Genomic DNA, 24,475 nt, shown 5'->3' on the forward strand with positions numbered 1-24,475 from the left:
TTACTACTACCATTTCTTCATTCAACATTTCTGTCAAAGTACTCTGAAAGAAAATTTTAAAATCCACCAACTTGTTATGGTCCCCAAAACATACTCTCAGTTTCCTTAGTTTTCCTCATCACATCTCCAACACTTTTTCAATCTATCTGCAGAAAAATCCTCTCAACTTTACTTGGAACCAAACCAGAAGGTAAACAGCTCATGTAAGGAAACCATTCAATGAAAACTGCAAGAAATTCCCAGCCATGCTAGTATTTTCCTTGTTTATTACCTTAAACCTCCTGCAGTAGAAGCCCATGTGATTTATGCATATGACCCCTTAATAACACACCAGTGTTTCAGCTGCATGGCTTCTGAAGGCCCATGACTTCTTACTTTGTAAGTCTTTATATGAGTACATTCAGGCCAGTATAGCCATACCCTACTACCTGTAGTCATACCATCTTTCAGTATTTTTTTGAACTCATTAATACAGTATAAATGGATTGGTTATCTGCATTTTAGAATCTTAGAGCTTAAAATTTAGCCTGATGTCCATAAACATTAGGGTGACTGCAAAATGTCCAAAGTAACATCCAAACAAAAGGGTAAAAAGGTCACACAAACAAACTATTCAATAAAAACTGCAGTAAAAACCCAGTCATACTAGAGTCGTCGGTGTGTAATACCTTAGACCTCTTGTAGCAGAGGCCTGTGGAGTATATGCAAATGACCCTTTAAGGACAAATCAGTGTTTTAGCTATATGGCTTCTGAATGCTGATAACGTTTTACTTTAAGTCTTTGTAGTTATGTCTTGGGAAGGACAGATGGGGAAGGAAGGAACATAGGCATCAGACTGTATGGGTTGACTACTCCCCTGATATCTAAAAGCATTTTTTCACAGAGAGGGTTGTACAGCCATGAAATTGAGTACTAGAATGAATGTTTGAGAGCAAATGTACAGAGGCATTCAAGAAAACATGAGGTAGGTAGAAAAAGTGAAGGGGAGGTTAGGGATCATGGGGAAGTAAAATGTTAAGGATCAATAAAAGGGCAGATTTATTTTCTCATTCTACTGTCAATCAAATGTAGTGTAATGGTGAGGGAACCTGCAAAAATTGAGGTGGTAAGATATCATACAGAAGGTAACACTGGGGTTGTGGTAGCAAAACAGTTTCCACATTTTGTAAAGTGTGTATTGCAACAGGCTGTGATAGGAAATTTAACTGTGAGGTAGAATACCAAGGAGAAAAATAAAGCTTAAGGAATTGAAATTCTCCAGCATCTGAATATATCGAGGGAGTACTGCTAATGAGATGCATACAGGAGATGGCTGAGAAGCTAGATCATTTACCAGGAACAAAAAAATGGGAGATGTGGTGTGGAATTATGAGGGGATATGATACTGTACAGAGGAGCACAACACAAGTAGCTGACGCAGAGAGTGTGTTGTTACAGGTGCAGGTGCTTAGGTTGTGTACATTTGTTTTTGTTTCTGTAGAGTCTGTATGTACCCAGGCCTTTCTTCAAATTGACAGCAAGCTTTCATTTTCGACTGTCTGGACTTGACACACATAGTGATGTCCACATCAGCTTTACCTTCACTGGTAAACACCCTGTGCTACTGAACAGGTAAAACATGTTATCTTTTGTCCCCAGATACTGCCAGTTTGGGCTCATGAGGGGCAGCAGTGAAGCAGGGAGCTGCCTGTCTTGGTAGCAGATTTGGGAGTGCAGGATTTTTAACATTACTATAGGGTGCAAATTACATGGGAATGAGTTGTCACTAGTTTGTTGCTGGCGTATGTGTTACTGAACAGATTATCATTTTTTCCTAGAAACATAGACTACAGTAACAAATAAACCCCAATGGGTCCATATATATTCTCTTCATTTCCATATTTATGGGGTAAGTTTCCAATCCTTTTTAAGTAGCTGTTTACTTTTCCTCCACTTCTTCAGAATGATTGCTGTGTTATGTCTTTCCTGTGAGTTCTTTTACCTTTGTTACTACTTATGACCCTGTTATCTCTCCAAGAAGGATGCTGTAATCATTCACCATCCTTCTTTGAAAAATAAAACTTCAATTGAGTTTGGCCATCAAATTATGCACCCTTTTGCTGTGCATTTTTTAAATGTCTTATTGGACTTTTTGGGTACCCCTGAATTACTTAAACTTTTACATATGTATGTGTGTATATATATATATATATATATATATATATATGTGTGTGTGTGTGTGTGTGTGTGTGTGTGTGTATATATATATATATATATATATATATATATATATATATATATGGGGTCTATGTTAGTTAAATCATCAAACTCTTAAAAAAGCGAACAATGATTTATCGAACCCATGTAAGCAAAAGATTACAATCTCAAACGCTTAGAACAGTGATTTTTTTCCCACCAAAAAAAAAAAAAAAAATTGTAAAACATTACATAAAGTGGGGAGCTTTGCCCCCCACACCTCCCTACTTAAATATACCAACTCCGAGATTGCACTAGTCATGAAAACGGCAAAGTAACGGAAGCAGCCAAGCAATTTCGTTTCCAGGGAAATAATTTGCTTATATGCTGTTTCACTATTTTGCCTTTTCATGCTTCAATCAAGATGCATTCAAAAGAATGCGTCTTCGATCATTTAATAGGAACACTGTATATATGTATGTATATGTGTGTGTTTATATATATATATATATATATATCGATATATATATATATATATATATATATATATATATGTATATGTATATATATATATATATATATATATATATATATATTTATTTTTTTTTTACTTGATTGCTTGTCAGTTTGTTTCTTAACTGGGAATATGGAACAGGACTGTCTTCACTAGCAGTATAGGACAAAGAACATTTATTAGCATCTCTTTGCTTCTCTTCCTTGAGACTGTCATCTGACTCTTCTAATTTGTTTTATGAATGCTGTTGTTGTCACCACACTGTTTTTGCTGTCTCTTTGTTCTCCCTCTATTTTTCTCTTTCTCTGTCGTCTGCATCCTTAGGTCTCTAGAGCTGCACCCAATAATCTAGGTATTGGACCTTTTCTAACCATGAAGCTTTGCAGAAACATGTTACATAAAACACATCTCATTTTAACTCACTGAAAGTGTGTCATTGCAGTCATTTAAATGACAGTCATTAATACACACACACCTACACCTTCATGGGATTGTTATTCCCATACCACCCCAAATTAAGTGTCACTATTCCAAGGTCATGGAATCTTAGGGGAGAGGGAAACTCCCATCTTTCACAGAAATACCCCTCTTTTCCAAAGTTGTACAGCCTTGGAGTTGTATGTTACATAGGGGTATAGTAGGCACCTAACACGTCACAGATGCAGGCCGTTTCTAACCTCATCCAAGGGTATTGTAACATTAATATAGCAGGATTTAGTTTTCTGATTCAGTGTAATCAGTTACACTGAGTTATTTTCAACAAGTTGTGCTTCAGTGCAGTATGATTCTGTGAAGAGATAGAGTTCCTGGTCTTACCATGTATTTGGGTAGATAATTTGTTATTCTCTAGTATTAATCCTCATTCATGTGCATCACAGTATCCCACCAACCTTTCCCACTTTTCTATCAAATTGCTGAAATTGCTTGTATGCCTCCAGGGTTATTTTTTTTCTAGGTTTTCACCCCCCCCCCCCCAAGTCATCAGCTTCCTCCTACCAGGTAAGCAGTTATTATTGTTTGTCTACTGTACCTCACCTCACCTCACTCAGTGGGGAAGCCCCTAATCTGCACTTGAGGTTAGTGCATCAATGCCAGTGTTCATGGATGAGACCCTTTCAGATGAGGGGGCATTATACAGGCAGCCATAGGGTATTGCCTGATTTTTTCCTCAGCCTGTCAAATGCCTGTGGCAGCCTGGCTTGTGGGAAACCCATAACACCATTTCCGTAACTCATTTACACTTCTCTGCATGAGTTAAATCTGTATGCACATTATGGTCTGTAGTATTGCATGCTGAATCTAGGTTCAGTCATGCTGCATGATGGGCTGTCTTACTATAACAGACAGCTGAGCTAGCATCAGGGGCTCACTCCCACCCTTACTGGCCAGCTTTCCCAGTGCCTGGACCACAGATCAGTATGAGGTCATCTGGGTCATAGTTAGCACTTCATTTTGGTGATTAATGTTCTCCATTGAGTCTGACCTTCCCTGTCTGTATCCTTTTCTGGTGTAACCACTTTCTCACATTTTGTGTGTGTTTTTTCTGAGACGTTTCTTCCCACCTACACATTTTTCTTATTTATTTAACAGTTTCCTTCTATTCGTTTTTATCTTGCAAAGTATCTTCATTTACTTTCCGCATCTTATTACATAATATCCCTTTTGCATAATGAGATTGATTGCCACATATTTAATTTAAGGCATTTCTAAGGCATTGCATATTACTTTTTATGTGAACTAAGATGTACAACCTAACCTAGTTTTCTCAAGAGGTGGCTGTAGAATTTATAGCCGCAATGTTGCCTTTATGTTTGTTAGCATTGCAGCATAATATTACCTGCGGTTGGTTTCATGCCAGTGACTCTTTTTCTGTAGGTATTTCCTTTATTCCCCGAGAAGTTGGAGAGCATCTCGTTAGTATTAAGAAAAATGGACACCATGTGCCAAATAGCCCAGTGACCATTATGGTGGTCCAGTCTGAGATTGGAGATGCTAGCAAGGTGAAGGCTGGTGGTCGTGGACTTGTAGAAGGGCAAACCTTTGAGGTGTCAGACTTCATTGTGGACACAAGGGAAGCAGGTAATTCAAACTGGAGTATTGCAACAGCACGTGCTACTTTACAACTGGAGCTCCCATTATGTCCAGGTGTAATTGTTGTGAATTATATTTAATTATGAGTTATGTCTGTTGTCCAACATAAGTAATGTGTAAACCATTGTGTATTATAGTTTTGGCTGTAGAAATGTACTAGATATATGGATGTTTTACACTGTACCACAAGAGCCCTGTATACTTTGTGTCTTTAATAATACTTTTTTTTTCTTGTACTATAACTGGTTGCAGATGAAAAGGGCACTTGATTGCAGTCTATGTGCATTCAATTTTCTAACTAAAATAAAATGTAGAATAGCTTGAGAAGCCGCAACCCAGTAAATAAATGGGTATTAATATTATTAATAATAGTTTGATATACATAATTACATTGCAGTGACTGCAGTGTAAATAGATTAAAATAAAATGTTCTGTGGGGAAGTCACTGACACAACCTTAAATAATGCACAGAAGTGGGAAACATTGGTATTTCAACTACGGAAATGTTACTTTTGAAGTTGCTATCAAGTACATAATTGGCAGTTATACACATATTATAGTGTTGGTTTCTGTCTTGAATTGTTATAGGGTATGGTGGACTCTCCTTGTCAGTGGAAGGACCTAGTAAAGTGGACATCCAGACAGAAGACATGGAAGATGGAACATGCAGGGTGTCATACTGTCCTACTGAGCCTGGCATTTACATTGTGTCTATTAAGTTTGCTGATGAGCACGTCCCAGGTGAGATGTCAAGCCACCCCACAAAGGTGAAACCTGCTCATCCCTTTTGTACTTCAGCCAGTAATAAATCAAACCTTAAGTCAGTCCATTTAGCCCTAAATGGACTGGTGCCAAATCAGTATTTTTGTCCTGTCTTCTGTCATCTCTCTCCTTTTGCTATTTTGGTGATGAATTATTCTTCTCTGGTGGTTATAATTTAGTTCATGTTTGCTTACTCTTTATTATACATTACTGTGTGAAGCATGTTTTAGTTTCTAACTGTTGCTGTGTGATTTTAACATTTTTGTGTGGTTTACTTTACGTATGTCATAACAGAAAAATCTACCTGAAAGATTCAGCCCACTTGCTTCCTCAAAATAAAAGTAAATAAACAAAAATGTTTTCAAATGTGTTTCTGTGTGTTTGGGAAGGAGGAGGTAAACTTACCTTGTCCAAATGGGATTTGAAATATGCTGTCTGAAGGTGAATGCTTTCACAAAGGACCTACTCTTTTTACAATATGAGCAGCATTTGGGGGTGCTGGGTTCAAGACTTTGCAATTTGGATAGTAAAGCAGATGTTAGTATTCTAAAAAATGCTCCCTTCCCCATTAGGTATCCAGTTGTATGATCGTATCACGTATGTACTTGACTTGGGAAAGGTTAGAAGATGATCCTCACAGTTTCATGAGCAGGATTGCAAAGCCTTTGCCTTTTCTTTTTCCTTCTAAGGGAAGTTAGGCTTACAGCGATTACATGAAAATGCCACAATTTGTATTTTTTTTGCCATGCCTGCGTTTCCTGTTTGCTTTGCAGTGTTGCTATCTTAAACTACAATGGTACACAGCTGGAAGTAGAACTCTGATATATACATGTATAAGAGAGAATATGACTATTGGTTAAACACAAACTCTTTGAGTCATATATTGTTGGACTCGCAAACAACACATTTCATATTTTATTTATTTATTTTTTTGGCATGTAGTAGATATACTATCTACTCAAATTAGTTCATACAGAGTTGCAGTGGAAGTGGGGGATGCAACAGGGCTTGCTCAAAAAAAAAATTCTAGTAAATTGCCAATATGCTGTTACTGGGTTTTAGTTAAATTGAGTGCAGTTAAATGATTCTTGTTTAGCTGCCACATACCCAGGTAAAGTAGTGTTGACAAGGTTGCCCATGTCAGAGAAGACTGTTATTAAGGAGAATTATAGAAAATTAAGAGAGTGCTTCTGTGTAATGTGTTTAATTGATTTTACAGGTAGTCCATTCACTGTTCGAGTCACTGGTGAGGGTCGAGTGAGAGAAAGTATCACTCGTAAGCAGCGTGCTGCTTCAGTGGCAACAGTTGGAAGCGTCTGTGACCTAAACTTGAAACTTCCAGGTAAGCAGGAAATTGTTAGTTTCCTCCAGTATTCTGAGAGTTAACAGTAGTTGGGTGGGTAAATCCTTTCTGTTTTCCTTCTATTGTCCTTTCAGGCTTCTCTTCACACTTTACTGAAGCACACTTATCCAGAAACAAAAATTGTCTAGTAGGTTATGGGGGGTTATATTGTAATAGAGGGGCAATATTACATACTAAAGCTTTTCATAGTAATAGTATGGCATGTTGTTTTACTGCCATTTTGAAGTCTTGGCAGATCTTGGAGTAATTGATTTCTTGCTGTATTGTAATTTTTTTTCATGTGTTAGAGATAGGAACACTAAGAGAAGTGTCAACTAACCCACTGAATATTCATATTCAAATGCTTCACTTGCCAGTTGTTTGTAGAGGTTTGTGTGTGTGTGTGTGTGTGTGTGTGTGTGTGTGTGTGTGTGTGTGTGTGTGTGTGTGTGTGTGTGTGTGTGTGTGTGTGTGTGTGGTGGCACATTCACAGCTGTTTTTTTATGGTTAGTCAAGATTTGCCTGTTTGTTCTGCCTTCTCTCAGAAGTTGCTGGGGCCTTATACATTGTTTTCTGTCTTCATCTGCTGAAGGATGAACCATTGCATTTCCTTTATTACTTACACGAGGTAAGTGGTTTCCTTCTATCTGAGGAGGCAGTTTTGTAGAATGTATATATATATATATATATATATATATAGATATATATAGATATATATATATATGTCATAAAGCATCATAACTTTGTCTTTCTGTATTTACTTCACTACTGGATATCACCTAGTGTAGGTGCTAAAGTAAAATTGCAGTGAAGGACAAAGCTATGTTTAATGTTTGTGGAAATACTGTGATGTTGCTGTTCTTTCACACTAAGAATGGAACTTTTTGTATGCTTATAATATAATATCAAGTAACATGTTTAAGAAACTTGTGAAAAGGACATGGTGAAGAGGTGAGACAAGATGCTCTCCTTTGCTTCACTGAAGACTTAAGCAGTTGTACTGCCAGCTTTCTGCCCACAAGGTTTACTAAGTATGCTGCATTGTTACCTGCCTCCCCAGCCAGTTTCACATGGACTGCTTACTTTGCATCCACATACCTAATATGTTGCTGTAGATGGAATGCTTTCCAGGGGAAGAGAACCACATCACAGCCGTAGTGCAGGATATTTGGCTATTAATTCTATGGCAATTTTTTTTCTGCATCAGGTGTTGCAAATCCCCTTAAAAGCAGAGGCAAATTATAAGTACAAGTGAATGTTTTCTGCCATTTCAGGAGAAGGCACTAGATGGGATAACTAGCCATACACTCTAAACGGGATAACTAACTTATTCAGATTAATTGGGATCTTGTAAAATAAATGATATCCTTCCATATGACTGTTGCAGTATTCTTAACATAAGGGATCTTCTGTAACATCTGGCCAGTATACTTAAGCTTTTGGAATTTATAAACATCGTACATCACACTTATGCTCCCCGTGCAAGGCATAGGGCATAAAGGTGACATACAGACATACATACTGCAGAACTTCTTTGCTGCTAGTCTGAATGAGAGAACTTTGTGAAAGGCTTGTTAGCCGAGGCGCTGAAGTATTAAACAATTTTGGATTTTTTGCTACTGCAGTTGGTATTTTTCACTTTCTCTGTGTTTTTTTTTATTTTGTTGTTCAGTGAATGATTAATGCCTTAATGGCCTTAAAGCCTCCCCAAGGAGTTTCTGTACCTGCTCTTCCCTAGTCCTCTGCTCTTCTTAAAAGGCCCAGAGGGCAGGAGTCCTCTGATGACAATTTGGTTTCTGGGGAAGAGTCCTTGGCATGTTCTTCACAAATTTTCTTCTCCCTTGGATTATGGGTCTGAGGAGAAAGTTTCTTTCAGTCCATATTCTCCCTTAAAAGAACTCTCCATTGAGAATACTATTTCTTTTATGATGGAATATTTTAAATGGGACTGTTATCATGTGTCTGATATTCAAAAGAGGTATTATGAACTCCTCCAGATGGAGTCTCCCAAGTACTCTGCTGTACCTCCAGTCCTGACTGCCCTCTTAGGTACCTTTTCAGCAGCTTCTGTTGCCCCTGATTCACAATCTCCAGCCCCTAATAAACCTGACAGATTTTACAAGGTGCCTGAAGATTGTATGTTTTTATACAGATGTCCTTCTGCTGATCCCTCTGTAGTGTCTGTCTCACCTTCTAAACTTTTGCCATCCACTAAACTACTTCCTTCTGATAAGGACAGTAGTGTCATGGAACATCTAGACAAAAAAGGTATATACTGTTGCCATCCTGGCTTTTAGGGCTATTAATTACCAGACTCATGTGACCCAAGTATGTTTTAGCCCTTCTTTCTCAAGCTACTCAGGCAGTTTCTGACCTCCCTGATTCAGAAGGGAAGGTCTCAGACATTTATTTACTGGGTTCTACCTTTCAAGCAGCTTGCCATTCTATTAAATGTAGTTATGATGCAGCTGATACTCCCTCTAGGGCTGCTGCACTTGGTTCTGTTTTTGAGATGTTACTCTTGGCTTTTCTGCAGCCCTTACCTGATGATATTAAGGCTAAATTGTTGGATGATTCTCTTGATAATAAGAACATTTTTTGTTCTGCTACTGCTGCTGAGCTTTTTAAGCCCCTCCATGATAAAGATTAGGCCTTGCAGTAATTGAAACATATTTTTGTCTCTCCTATCTCTAAATCTCAGAGGAACTATCTATCCAAATTTGCTTTTTTCGCAGACATCCTCACCCTCCTCCTAAATGTAAAAAGGGTTCTAGATGTATACTCCCTGCTAAGTCTACTCAGACTCCTACTTCTCAGAAGCCTCCTTTTCAAGACAAGCCAGGTTCTGACAGTTTCTTCCCCTTTCCTTAGGTCAGTTTCCCTTATCACTTCTTCCCCTGTCCCTCCCCAAATGGTTAAGGGTCACTGAAGACTCTTGGGTTTTATCCATCATCCGGCAGAGATATTTATGATATGGAAATCCCTTCCTCATTTTCTGGGCATCCCTCACCTTCCTTAGGAGCAGCTTCCTTTCTTTCCAGAACTGCTTGACAGCCTTTTGGCTCAGGGCACCATTCACATTGTGCTCTTTTGCCTAGGAAGGGAAATGGTTTTATTCCAGGATGTTTCTGCGTCCCAGGAAAGAAGGCACCTGGAGACCCATTTTGGAACTTTCTCCACTCAACACCTTTCTAAAGGTTCCCTGCTGTCAGATGTCCTTTCAAACCCTGTTCTCTCCTCTTCTTCAACAGGCCTTCTTAGGCATCCGTGACGTCCAGGGATGCCATCTCCGCATCCACATTCATCCTCTTTTTAGGAATGTTTAACTTTTCTCTGTCTCTTACTTACATTTTCAGTTCTCTGATTTGCTCTTTGGCCTTTCTACTGCCCCAAGGGTATTTACCAAATGCCTCACTCCTGTCATTGCCTTTTGCAGGATGAAAATAGTTCATAACTTTCCTTATCTGGATGACCTACTCATTCAGTTTTCATCCTCAGAGGTCGTACTTCAGCACCTCCAGTTTACAGTTTGTTACAAAGCCTGGGGTTCATCATAAACTTTCAGAAATATGTCCTAGTTCCTTCTCAAGATCATATTTTTCTCAGTTGCAGAATCCAGACCATTCCTATTAAGGCATCACTGCCTCTACCCAAGGCTCTTTCTCTGTCGTTTTTTTTTCCAGTTTCTTCTTCCTCTGTCTTCTGTAACAGCCAGGGAGTTTCTCAGGATTTTAGGATTCATGGCCTCCAACATTCCCATGCTGCCTCTAGCCAGACTCCTTATAAGAAAACTACAGTGGTTCTTCAAGTCAGTGTGGCTTCAACACTGTCATTCACTGGATTTCTTAGTTACTTTACTTCCATGCCTCAAACTTGAACATGAGTAGTGGATTCATCAGTTTTCTGTCAACCCAGGACTTCCTTTCCAACCTCCAGTCCCATCTCAGCAACCTTTTTGGATGTCTTGGGCAAGGGGTGGGAGCCTCCTTTGGTTCCCTCAAGGTCCAAGGTCTTTGGTCTCCTCATCAGAGGTCAGATCACATCAACATAAAGCAGATGAGAGCTCTCATTGTAGCTGTTCAGGCTCATCATTCCCTTTTTCTTCCTGGACCTCTCAAAGTCTTCACAGACAGTACCACAGTGATGTGGTATATCAACAAGCAAGGGGGACATGGTCCTGCCTTCTTGCAGACTTGCCCTTCAGGTCTGGGATCTAGCTATCTGGTGTAGAGCGACTCTTCAAGATGTTTACATTTCTTCAGAGCAAAATATAGTGACAGACACCGTGAGCAGGACCAATACACAGGCTCACGAATGAGTGCTTCACAGAGAAGTGTTTCTGGACATTGTCCATTGGTGGGGTACTCCACAGGTAGATCTTTTTGCCTCCCCTTTGAACAGACAACTTCCTCTTTTCTGTGCCATAGTCCTAAGGCCTCTGGCCTGGAAGGTGGATGAACTATCTTTTCCTTGGAAGAGTGTGTTTCTCAATGCTTTCCCTCCCTTTCCCCTGATTCTGAGGGTCCTGCTCAAGATCATACAGTACTCCCCCAAAATCTTGCTGGTGACTCCCTTTTGGCTCAGGCAGCATTGGTTCCCCCTTCTTCTTCACTTAGCCAGAGGCAATTGCCACAAGTTACCTCACAAGCCAAATGTTCTCACACAAATACAAGGGGTCCCTGATCCATTCTCACTTGTCTAGTCTTCAGTTGACTCTGTGAGTGATAGGATACTGATCCCTTTTAGGCACCTCTTTTCTGAGGAAATGCTTAGGGTTTTGCAGGAGGCCAGGAAACCCATTACCAGGAAATTATATTTGTCCAAAGGGAGGAGATTTTCTGTCTGATCCCTTTCTCGTAACCAGGATCCCTTTGCAGTGGGGATCACCTTGGTTCTTTGTGTGAATTGCTCCATGCTGGGTTTGCATATTGTTAAATAAAAACAAAGATAACAACACAGGAGGCTCAGATGCAAAAGTTTACTAGTGTACACCAGGAGGCAAAAAACGTACAAGTACAGAATTTTGTCTGACATGATGCAGGAAGTACACAATTTTATATAGGTTTACATTCAAGCTGTGCTCACCTTACTGACGTGGTTAATCACAGGGCACCTACATCACTATGGTCTACAATATTCTATTTATTAACACATATTCAGTTAAAATCTACTTTTCAGCTTCTCAGCCCTTGACCCCTCCTCTTGCCTCTAGGTTTGAGATCAAACAATTTCTTAAAGGCGGCCTTCATATCAGGCCTCCCAGGAAGCCTATTCTACCTTCCTAGGACCTCAGTTTTATGCCTAAAATATTGACTCAGTCACCTTTTGAGCCTGCAGCTTAAGCTTCCTTACAACATTGTGCTTAGAAGTCTGTTCTTCTTTTGGTCCTTACTTCAGCTAAAAGAGTCTCTGAACTCCAGGCTGTTATGGTTGTTCCTCCTTTTTTGATTTTTCATAGGTACAGAGTGTCTCTTCATACTAATCTTTCTTTTTTGCCCAAGGTGGTTAATGAATTGACTCTTAATCAGTCTGTTGATTTGCCCTCCTTTTTTCCTTCACCACAGCCTGCTAGTGAGAATGTTCTTTACACTTTAGATTTGCATAGGCAGCTCAGATTTTATTTGGATAACACCAAGACCATTCACAGATCTGAGTAATTTCTTTGTTTCCTTTCATCCCAGATCTCTGGGTTTGGCTGTTTCTAAGCAAAACATATCCTCCTGGATCGCTAAGGCCATTTAATTTTTTTATTCCTTTCATGGTTAATGTCTTTCTACCTCTGTAAAGCCTCATTTTACTGGAGCTGTTGCCTCCTCTGGTGCCGGTTTCAAAGGATTGGATATCCATTCCATCCTGAGGCTACCCCTTGGATTTCTGTCTGTACCTTCACTAAACATTACAAGCTGGATGTTGTTTCCAGGACAAGAATTGCCTTTGCCTGAGCTATTTTGCATGGGTTTCTTAGAGGGCTTTTCTGTGCCTTTCTCCTCCCAAGTGTCCTCTTGTGCATTTGTACTCTCCGTTATGTTAAGAATACTACAACAGGGGTATGGAAGGACATAGTACAGTTGTGTAAAATCTTACCATAACAGTAGATATCCTCCTCTTCACCGTTGCATTGTTTGCTCCCTCCCTCCTCTCCCTTCTGCTGTGCCCTATTAGTCTTGCTTTCCAGACCAAGGATTATTTTTTTTTTTTTTTTTTTTTTTTTTATCTCCTTCTGAAGCCAGATGTTCCTTTTGGTCCCTAGAGGGATTTTCTCTTCCTTGTGGGGCTTTTCACTTCTGGGGTATGTACATCTGTATGTCAGCTTTATGCCATATGCCTTGCACGGAGAGCATAAATATGACATACAACTTCTGTAAATTCCAAACGCTTTGTTATACTGGCTGTCCTTGGCAGGAGATCCGCTATGTTAAGAATACTGCAACAGTGAAGGTAAGGAAATCTACTATTGTAGTAAGATTTTACACAACTGTAATTTCCTGCTCATGGTTTCTTGAAGTAGCATAAGTTATCACTGTATGACAGTTGATATTTTACTGCAGTCTAATTTCTGCAGCACATACAGTTATGCTCCTTCACTGGGGAATTAATTTTTATTATATTTTTTCTTAAGATTTTGTGCTTTGAGTGTTGTCACTGTACTGCTACTCATCAGAAAGCGTAAGTAATCCAGCTGGACCGTAGGAACCCTCCCATGTCCCCTCAGCCCACAACTCTAATCAAAACTCCTACCTCACTAGTATGGAGCCCCTATGCACTAAGCCAAACACCGTACTCCTAGTGAACTACAACTACCCTTCCCCTCAACTTGGAGATGTATACTTTTTCAGACATATATGCCCAGAGATTAATACAAACACTGTGAGCCAGTTCAACCAAAAAGCTAATTTTAAGGGTTTATGACTGATGAAGTTTTTCATAGAGTTGTAAACTTGGTACGGTCTTAAACTCCCCAGAGGGCAGCAAGATGTTCTTCATGTTTCACTGTTGCAGTCATTACATTTTGGTTATCTACTTGCAGGTAGCCCTCAGTCGGCCTGATTATCAAAGTCTTGGGTCCTGCGTTGGTTGCTGTCTCATCTTCCATGACGTCAGGTAGTCAGGGGTATAAAGCATGCAGCCGACGCCATTACATCGGTCTTTCTTGCCGTGTGGTGCCCGAAGCAAAAGCAGTTTGCAAGTGCCGGTCGGCCGACTGTTGAAATTTTCATTTTCGAGTTTCAGAACCAAAGACTTTAAAAAAGCTAAGTATCCCGTTGGGGATCCTTTTTCATGCTCTAAACCGATGTCGGTAAAAGTTAACAATTGTATTACTTGTGGAAAACAAATGCCTCATAAAGATTTTCATTCGTACTGCATTCCTTGCTTAGGCCCAGACCATGACCTCCCTCGCTGTCGGTTTTGTGCCTTATTCAATCCTCGAACTATTTGTCGTCGGTTCATTTTCGCATCAAACTATTTCGGTACCCGGTTCAATTATCCAGAAATGGCTTCGGTAAGCCATCTGACTACCAACATTCTCAAAAAATAAAGATAAAGACAGAGACAGACTGCATAGGTCCAAAGCTGCCGACGACGCTTCCGTTAAGCTAGTCGTCAGTTTGCTGGTACTCAGTGAGGCGCTTTCGCAGCCCCTGATGCCCGCTACTTCAGATTCGCAGGCGTCTACTGAGACACATTCAGAGTCCGGTATGCCGCTAGATGCTTCTTCGACTATGGAACCTGCGGATGTCTCTGTCTTGAATGGGTCCGGAGCTGCTGTGCAGGCACCGGCTTCTGAGGTTGCATTCAGGCCTATGGACTTGCATATCAAACCAATGCCATCTTCTTCTTCAAGGCCTAAAACTCGATCCATGCCTAGAAAACCGACGCCCAGACCACATGGTCAGGCCCATATGCCTAAAAAACAAGTGATAAGAATGGCTGAAGACCTTATTACTTTAATCAGGGGAAGCCAGCATTCTCCCTCTAAGAGACATAAACTGATTTTCCTTCTGATCAGGATTCTGAAATTTCTGTTTCTTCCAATGACCAGGATTTGCCCTTATCTACCTATGAGGATTGTGATGCAGAAGACTCCATTCCCTCTGCTTCCCCTCCAGAAGATTTCTCTTTTGGTGAAACTTTGCACACCCTTAGGAAGCATTTCCGCTGGGAAAGCCAGGATTACTCTGACTCCAAAAAGAGGCTTAGGGAATTCTTACTCCTACCTCAGCACAGGCCTTTAGCTATCCCTCCTGTACTGGACATTGTAGATGATGCCTTCTTGGAATGTAGCCTGGTCCCAGACACTTTACCTCCAGCTCCCAGGAAACCTGACCGGTATTACAGAGTACATGACCATCACAAGTTCCTCTTTAAGAATCCTACTGTGGATCCAGAGACCATTTCACAGGGACCCAAAGGCATTAAGGCTACTACTGCCAAAAACCCTACCCCCTCTGATAGAGATTCCAGGGCCCTTGACAAATGGGGTAAGAAAGTATACACTTCTGCTACTTTAGCCATTAGGGCCTTAAACTGCCAGTTTCATATGTTAAAAGTATCAGCAGAATATTACTGGATTACTTAAACAGAAAATTATGTTGATTCCTGACTGTGCTGAAAGTAAAGAATTACAGGATTTAATGCATTTTGCTGAACAAGTTGGTAAACATACTTTGCAATGTGGTTTTGACTCCTTAGAGGCATCTTGCAGGGCTGCTGTCACTGGGTCTGTACTTAGAAGGCATGCTTGGCTTAAGGAGCAAACTTTGCCAGATCATGTTAAAGCTAAATTACTGGATGCTTCCTTAAACCAAGACCTCCTGTTTGGCAACAAAGCAGAAGTACTTAAAAACATGGAAGAAAAAGCTAAATTTATGCAAACTATTAAAGATTTCCAGCAAGTACAGCCACCTAGATTTAGTAGGCATTGGCCTTCTAAGAACTGGTCCTTTCCTGTCTCTTCCAGGCCTTCTCAGTCCAAACCCAGGACCAGCAGACCACCCAGGCTACAGTCTCAAGGTACTCGCATCCTAAGCAGTGGGGGGCTCCCGCTTCCAAAGCTGAAAGTAGTAAGACACTCCCTATGGTAAATTGTCACAATGACTTAACCTTAAACCTTCCAAGCCCTGCTCAACTGACTGTTCCTTTAGGGGAAAAGATCGCCCTGCATGCAAAAACTGGGAACTCATTACCCAAGACAAATGGGTTTTAAATATAGTTTCCCGAGGATACGGATTCCACTTCCACACCTTGCCAACCACAAACAGTTGGCCAGACCTACCCCCAAATCAGTGGGCAGAGGCTCAACAGCAGGTTCTCTCTCTTTTAAGTATCAGGGCTATTCAGCCTGTCCCAGAAGAGGAATGGGGACAAGGTTTTTACTCAAGACTTTTCCTGGTACCAGAAAAGACAATTCCTGGCATCCTATCCTTGACCTGTCTATCCTAAACACCTTTTTGGTAATCCCAAAATTAAAAATGCTAACTCTTTATCAGCTGCTTCCCATGCTAGGCAAAAATGCCTGGTTGGCAGCACTAGATTTAAAGGAAGCTTACCTGCACATCCCAATAAGGGAATCTTGCAGAAAATGCCTACGCTTCAGAGCAGGCTACATGCACTATCAGGTCTCTGCACTGCCCTTTGGCTTCTCTACTGCGCCCAGGGTATTCACAAAGTGCCTAGCTCCAGTCATTGCATTCTGCAGGCATAGAAATATTCAAATATACCCATACCTGGACGATTGTCTAATTCAGGCAGAAAGCCAGAACATACTGTTAAATCATCTGGTATTTGTAAAGAAACTGCTAACCTCACGGGGGTACACCATAAACGAAAAGAAATCACACCTAGTACCCTGCCAACAAATTGTATTCCTGGGAGCAAGCTTGAATACAACTTCCCAGATGGCCTACCTCACGCCAGAGAAACAAGTTTATTTGACAGCCTACTTCAAACTACTGGCCACAAAGTCCCAGCTATCTGCAAGGAAAATACTGCAAGCCCTGGGGTTCATGGCCTCTTGCATTCTACTAAATCCATATGCAAGACTGCATATGAGGAAACTACAGTGGTATCTAAAAAGCATATGGTATCAACATTCTCAGGACCTGGAATCAATGATTCCTATCATTCCTTCCATAAAGACAGAGTTCCTTTGATGGGCAGAGGCCTGCCACCACAACAAGGGACTGTCATTCAGTCTACCCCTTGCCGCCCAAACCCTAACAACAGGTGCATCAGACTATGCATGGGGGGGCTCACTTGGCAGGGCAGTGCATTCAGGGCAAATGGAACCCAAGTCAAATGCACTTGCATATCAATCAAAAAGAAATGTTAGCTGTACAGAATTCTCTGACAGCCTTCAAGGATCTCATTCTTCCTGGACAATTATTGGTAAAGATGGACAACACCACTGTTATGTGGTACATAAACAAGCAGGGGGGTATCCCACACTTACCCTGTCTGCAGACTAGCCATGGCTCTGTGGAACACAGCCTTGAGCTACCAAGTGCACCTACAAGCTCAATTCCTGCCAGGCAAGCTAAATACACTGGCAGATGACCTAAGCAGGAATCTTATGGACCCACACAAGTGGAAACTGGAACCAAAGATATTCAACATGTTGAGAAACAAATGGGGGAGCCCAGAGATAGACCTGTTTGCCTCTCCTCAGAACTACCAATTAGGCAAATTCTGTACAAGGACTCCCCACAGATAAGCTTGGAAAGTGGATGCCCTGTCCTTCACCTGGGAAAGCCTCTCAGTTTATGCCTTTCCTCCTCTGCCTCTCCTCTCGAATGTTGTACTAAAGATCAAACAGGACAGACCAAGGACAATACTCATTGCACCAGACTGGCCGCACCAACACTGGTAACCCCTCTTGCGCGGTATGTCACTGCTGGAACCATGGCACCTGCCTCAGACCCCTTCCCTGCTGTCCCAGCAGGAGGGCCAGATTTTGCACCCCCAGCTTCAAACCCTGAACCTGGCAGCTTGGCTAATTACCTGACTTCTCCTATACCATCCCTCAGCAAACAAGTAATGGATGTCATCCTGGAAGCAAGGAGTCCTAGTACTAGAAAATCCTATGGTGAAAAGTGTAAAAGATTCTGTTCCTGGAGCCAGATTCAGGAGATGGGCACAACAGTGCCCAGTTTACCACATATTCTTCAATACTTAACAGAGATGCCTCACAAGGGCCTTTCCTTCTCTTCTATTAAAATTCATGACTCAGCCATTTCAGTACATTATAATACTGAGCCCACTCCTCTTCTCTCACCCCCTGCTGAAACAATTCCTCAGAGGGCCCAAAAATTTAAGACAACCCAGGAGAGCCCCTACTCCAGCTTGGGACCCTAACTTTGAATTGGAAAAGCTTACTCTACCCCCTTTGAGCCAGCTGCAACTGCAGAGTTGAAATTCCTTTCTTGGAAAACAGCCTTCCTTCTAGCCATCATTTCTGCAAGGAGGGTGTCTGAATTACAGGCCCTCATGGCAGTGGAGCCCTTCATCATCTTTCATGCGGACAGGGTGTCCCTCAGGACCAATCCTTCCTTTATGCCCAAGGTGGTCTCCAGTGTGCCCCTTAATCAGTCCATTCATTTGCCAACCTTCTTTTCTAATCCACAGAACAAAGGAGAATGAATACTGCACTCCCTGGACATGCACAGACAAATTAGATTTTATTTGGACAGGACTAAGCCTCTCAGGAAATCTGAACAGCTGCTAAGAGGGTAACCAGGGCTGCAACAGTGAATACACTCGAACATCTACATTTATGGTAAGTGTACACAACTGTACTATGTTCTTCGTGTTTCACTGTTGCAGTCATTACATTTGGGTAGATTCCCAAAGCTAAGGAAGGGAAGAGGCAATTAGACAGTATTAGGACCAGCTATTAGGCCCTGCAAGACTGCAGTGGCAAAACTAGCTCTGGATTTAGAAAAAATGGCAAGAGGTAATGCTTGGTGAAGGTATGTACAGAACTCCAGGTAGCAGCTTCTAGGATGTCCTTGGTAGGAACACCTCTGAGAAAGGCTGTAGAAGTAGATCCAGCCCTGGTGGAGTGAGATCTTATCCCCTGTGGGGTAGGTTTTCCATGGTGCTTATAGCAGAAAAGAATGCAGTGGCCTATCCACTTTGAAATGGCCTTCCCTTCTGCCCCTGCAGCAAAGGCAACTCCCTTCAGCCCCCTGACTTCTATTGACTATGCCTCTCTTCTTCTTTACTGTATTTAAGCTTTCTGGTGTATTTGCTTTTTGTTGGAGATGTAACCTTGTATATAATTGCTTCCCATTATGGGGGCACCTGACATCTGGGGCAATAAAAACTGATGTAATGGTGCCGGCTGCATGCTTTATACCCCTGACTACCTGACGTCATGGAAGATGATACAGCAACCAACGCAGGACCCAAGACTTTGATAATCAAACCAACTGAGGGCTACCTGCAAGCAGATAACCCAAATGTAATGACTACAATATTGAATACACTCGAACATCTACATTTATGGTAACTGTACACAACTGTACTTTCCTCTCTGAGGGCCTTTCCCAAACCAATAACTGGTGTCAAAAACAATGGACTAAAACTAAATGTCAAAAATGTGTAACAGTATCCTTCACTAACCAAGAAGTCCCTCGTGACTATCCAGTTGAGATCACACCCTTTAAAATTGATCTAGTAATTAGGAACGTGGGAGCCCTTGTTAACAATGAACTGCCCTTCAGCCACCAGGTATCCACTATTGTAAGAAAGTCCTTTTTTATTGCATAGATTATTATTAAGGGCATGGCATCCAGATCCAGGGATGTGATCATTCCACTGTGTTCTGCACTCATCGTGCTAGTCATTGAGCATAATGCCCTTTTTGGTATGTACTTGTCCAAACATTTGATACAACGTGAATGCTCACACAGTTTGCTAAGCAAGAAAATCAAGGACTTAAATCATAAAAACTATGTGGACCATCTCAAAATCTCGTCCCTCTTATCTGCGTCATAATGCTACTGAGCAGCAGTCTGTGCCTCTCATAAAGTGAGAAAAAGGACCCTGTCTTTTCCGACTTACTGCACATTTCAAAATCCAATAGATGCCTAACCACCCACTCAAGAGAGCCCAGTCTCTTTTGAAACATAAATAGAATGTCACAGAGAATACCACTTCTTTGGAATCATCTTCCTCTCCACATAAACCAGGTGTATTTCAAAAATAATCTGGACAAATGGGTGTGCAATCACAAATTTATCCTTGGTTTAGTACCCATTTACCTCATAGGTAAGGTCAAAATATAAATGTTCTCTAAGTCACAGGGTCATTCATACTTAAAATGTAGAGGCTAAAAACTTCATGGGAATGTATGGCTAGGCTTCCAAAGACCCTCATGGACTAGTAGCCTAGTAAGTACCGATGAAGCTAGGATAAGTCCCATGGTGGTATCCTGAAAGAAGCAGCTGGATTCTGTTTTACCATTGTGTGCGTCATTCCAGTTGGGGAAAAAAAGTGCTTGTTCAAAGATGTCACGGAGATAGGCAACAGGGTAAAGGCAAGAATAGATAGAAAAAAGATGACAGGGAGAAGTAAAAAGGGACATGACAATCTTGGAATGCAAGGAAAATTTTGGACCATTTAGATTCAGGGATATATCCACAGATTTAAGCATCAGAAAAAATATTGTCCTGGGTTAGGTGCAGAATGCAGGAAAGGGCTACTAAAAGCATCCGACATGTAGAAGGACATGGGGCATTCATACATGGCAACACAGAATAAGCAGTAAGCAGTGGTTTTTTTTAATTCATTTTGTTACTCACTTAAGTCCCACTAGACACACATCTGTCTTCTTCAAGGGTGATCAAGGAGCACTGGTCTGGTTAAATGAGTGTTACACAGCCACACAGTATACAAGTGGAGACTGAGAGGGTCAAATCCACGTCTGTAAGATGAAGTTCTTTAGCAGCGAGTCACCCTAACCATCCGTACTGATTTTTCAGACCAGTGTGGGTGTGTACTAAGGAGGCGAACGTTACTGAGTTAAGTAGCAAGTGTTAGAGCCATTAGACAGCAGCACTTTATTATGTTTCCAAGCAAGCAGTCAGCTAGAACATGTTTGGAGTACTGTATTGCAGTGCTGAAGATTCTGGCTTATCAAGGGCATAAGATAGAATGTCATCCTAGTGATGGTGGAGCTGATTCAAAGTAAGAAGTACATGTTGTAGAGAGAAGGACTAACAGGGGTGGGTATATGTACTCTAGAAGAAGTATGTCAGTAGATGCTACATAAATTTATGTAGTAGTGTGGTTCATTAAAAGTTAGATGTAAGAAGAGTAACATGACAGAACCCTTTTTATGGGCCATGGGAGGGAGTTTGTCATATTCTCTGACATAAGGTCATATTAAACATGCATGTGGCTGTGGAGAGGCAAAGCTTTTGGTGAACCCAGATTGTCAGTTTGTCCTGCAAGAAGGTAAATAAGCAGACTGTGTGATCCAAGAAGCCCTCACATGATACTAATTAATGCATTTCTTTACATAAATGTATTTGCTAGCTGTTACATCAAACATATTTATATTTTGAGATGTAGAATTACTGAACTCGGAACAGTGTAGGCACTTTTTATAAAGATTTTTGAATTCAGCATTACATGTAAAAGTCTAGACAGCTGAGATCCTGCTTCATGCCTTAAACTTCAGACAAAAGGTGAAGAAGATCCATTCATGCCAAAAATGTATATAGGTGTTTATCAGGATCATGACAAATGGCCAGGCCGAATTTGTCCAAGGAATGATTCATTAAATCTCTGTGATGAGTTTTGCAGTCACAAGGGGCAATGATTCAGGTAGCTATAACCTTTCTCAAGGGGGCTACTGAAAAAGTGGTTTTATTAAATTTTAGTGGTGTGCGTGAGTACGTGTGTGTGTGTGTGTGTGTGTGTGTGTGTGTGTGTGTGTGTGTGTGTGTGTGTGTGTGTGTGTGTGTGTGTGTGTGTGCGTGTGTGCGTGTGTGCGTGTGTGTGTGTGTTTGAGAGAGAGATGATATCCTGCATAATCCGTTTTTAGTGTTCAAAGGCATTTGGCAAAGAAAATTCAGCAAGTCACTCTTTGGCTAAATTCTTCTTGATCATTTGTAGTGAACCCATAGTTATTGAAATAAGAGCAGTAAGGAGTGGTTTGTTTTAATGCATAATTATCCTGCATATTTTTTACTGTTTTATTGCATATCCTAGCTTAAACATCATGTTACCTTTCTAGCCTCTCTGAGGTCTTAAAGCCAGTCCCAGTAGTACAGTCTTGGTCTCAGTGAACACACTGATGTTCATCGTGTTTCACTGTTGCAGTCATCACTGTAGGGTTCTTCCTGCTGGCAGGCAGTCCTCAGTCGGCCAGAATCCCAAAGTCTGGGTCCGGCGTCGGCTGTTCAGTCATACTCCCTGACGTCAGAGTGCTAGGAGTACAAAGCTGCCAGCCGCCACATGTTCTCCAGTCTTTCTTGCTGTGCGGTGAAAGCAGTTCGCAAGTGCCGGTCGGCTGACTCCTGATATTTTTTTCGTGCTTCAGTCCGAAGACTGACTGACTTCTTCTCAAAGCTAAGTACCCCGTTGGGGAAACTTTTTTCTTGCTCCAGTCCGATGTCAGAAAAAATTAATAATTGCATTTCTTGTGGGAAGCAAATACCTCATAAGGATTTCCTTTCTTACTGTATTCCTTGTTTAGGCCCTGACCACGACGTAGCTAGTTGTCGGTTTTGTGGTAGATTTAACCAACGTATGATTAAGCGAAGGTACGATTTTGCTTTTCACTACTTTGGTAGGCGATTTAATTATAAAATGTCATCAGACACGCTTCCGACTACCGGAGTTCACAAACGATGCAAGGATAAGGACAGGCCTCCGAGGTCCAAATCAGACGACGTTTTACAAGCAGAGCCAGCTACAGGTTCGGCCGTCGTCAGTGAGGCGCTTTCACAGCCCCTGTCATCAGCCATTTCAGAACCGATTGCCGAAACGGACTCCCACAAGGAGCCAACTAGGCCTTTGAGCACTCCAGCTGCAGGACCTTTGGACAATGCTCCCTCGGATGGGTCCGGAGCCGCTGTGCAGGTACCGACTTCCGAGGGGGTTTTCAGACCTACACAACTTTTGATAAAGGCAAAGCCAAAGACAAAGGCAAAGACTCCTTCTAAATCTAAGACACCAGCCCAGGTCTCTTCTGATCCGGGACCCAAATCTCAGAAACAGCTACTTAAAATGGCGGAGGACTTACTAACCATGATTAGGGGTTCACATCCCCCTCCAGACAAAAGGCCAAGGCAAGAATTGTATTATGAATCTTCTGATCAAGCATCTATTTCTTCAGTGTCTTCCTCTGAACAGGAATATACTTTCCCTCCTTATGAGGATTCTGATGCTGAGGAATCCATACCATCAGCTTCTCCCCCTGAGGATTTTTCTTTTGGGGAAACTTTACATGACATGAGGGAACATTTTCACTGGGAAGGACAGGAGTACTCAGAATCTAAGAGAAGGCTTAGGGATTTCCTTCTTCTTCCCCAACATAGACCCCTGGCTATTCCTCCTATTTTGGATATTGTGGATGATGCCTTTTCTGAGGTTAATTTAACTCCTGACGGCTTTCCTCCAGACCCTGCTAAGCCCGACAGATATTACAGGGTCCCTGACTCCCACCAGTTCCTTTACAAAAATCCTACTGCTGATCCAGAAACCATTTCTCAGGGTTCTAAGGGGGTTAAGGCCGCTTCTGCCAAAAACCCTATTCCGACAGATAAGGATTCCAGAGCTTTGGAGAGATGGGGCAAAAAAGTGTACACTTCTGCTACTTTATCTGTTAGGGCTTTAAATTGTCAATTTCATATGCTAAAATATCAGCAATTTCTACTGTCTGTTATGAAACAAAAGCTGGGTACCATTACTGCATGTGCAGATAATAAGGAATTACATGATTTGATGCATGCCACTGAACAAGTGGGTAAGCATGGTTTACACTGTGGTTTTGATGCCTTGGAGGCTTCTTGCAGGACGGCTGCCTCTGGCACCGTCATTAGAAGGCATGCTTGGTTAAAGGAACAAAACTTACCTGATCAAGTGAAAGCAAAGTTACTGGATTCTCCTGTTCAGCATAATGTTTTGTTTGGGTCTAAGGCTGAAGAGGTGATAAAGAAAATGGAGGATAAGGCAAAATCCATGCAAACGGTTAAGGATTTCTTACAAGCTCAGCCCCCAAGATTTAGCAGAAATTGGCCAACTAAAAATTGGTCCTTTCCCAGCTTGGGCAGGCCTCAGAGGGGTAGATATAGGTGCTCCAGAGGGAGGACCCAAGCACAGACCTCTTACAGACCTAGATAGTGGAGTGCTTCCACCCCCAGGGGTGGAGAGGACAGACCTCAATCTTATAGAAAACAGGCTCAATGACTCCTCCTGCATGGCTCCAGGAACTTCTCTCCTGGAAGACCCTCTAGGAGGAAAACTCTCTCTTTTTCAACAAAATTGGACTTACATAACCCAAGACAAGCGGGTTCTGGATGTAGTTTCAAGAGGTTACAAATTCCACTTTCATACCTTGCCAAGACCAAACGGATGGCCA

The 24,475-nt window shown here is 41.5% G+C and overlaps 1 protein-coding gene across 3 annotated transcripts in view; it reads left to right on the top strand.

The window, feature by feature from the left end:
• Nucleotides 1-24,475, top strand: part of FLNB (filamin B) — a 4,683,119-nt gene that overhangs the window by 4,186,560 nt on the left and 472,084 nt on the right. For all 3 annotated transcript variants that reach the window (XM_044078790.1, XM_044078788.1, XM_044078789.1), the window contains 3 exons: nt 4,566-4,769; nt 5,370-5,522; nt 6,763-6,885. In XM_044078790.1, coding sequence (XP_043934725.1) covers nt 4,566-4,769; nt 5,370-5,522; nt 6,763-6,885 — 480 coding nt within the window. The remainder of the gene's footprint in view (nt 1-4,565; nt 4,770-5,369; nt 5,523-6,762; nt 6,886-24,475) is intronic.

Source organism: Protopterus annectens, chromosome 7.part1 (assembly GCF_019279795.1).
Source record: "Protopterus annectens isolate FY-2018-M chromosome 7.part1, PAN1.0, whole genome shotgun sequence".
Lineage (NCBI taxonomy): Eukaryota > Metazoa > Chordata > Ceratodontiformes > Protopteridae > Protopterus > Protopterus annectens.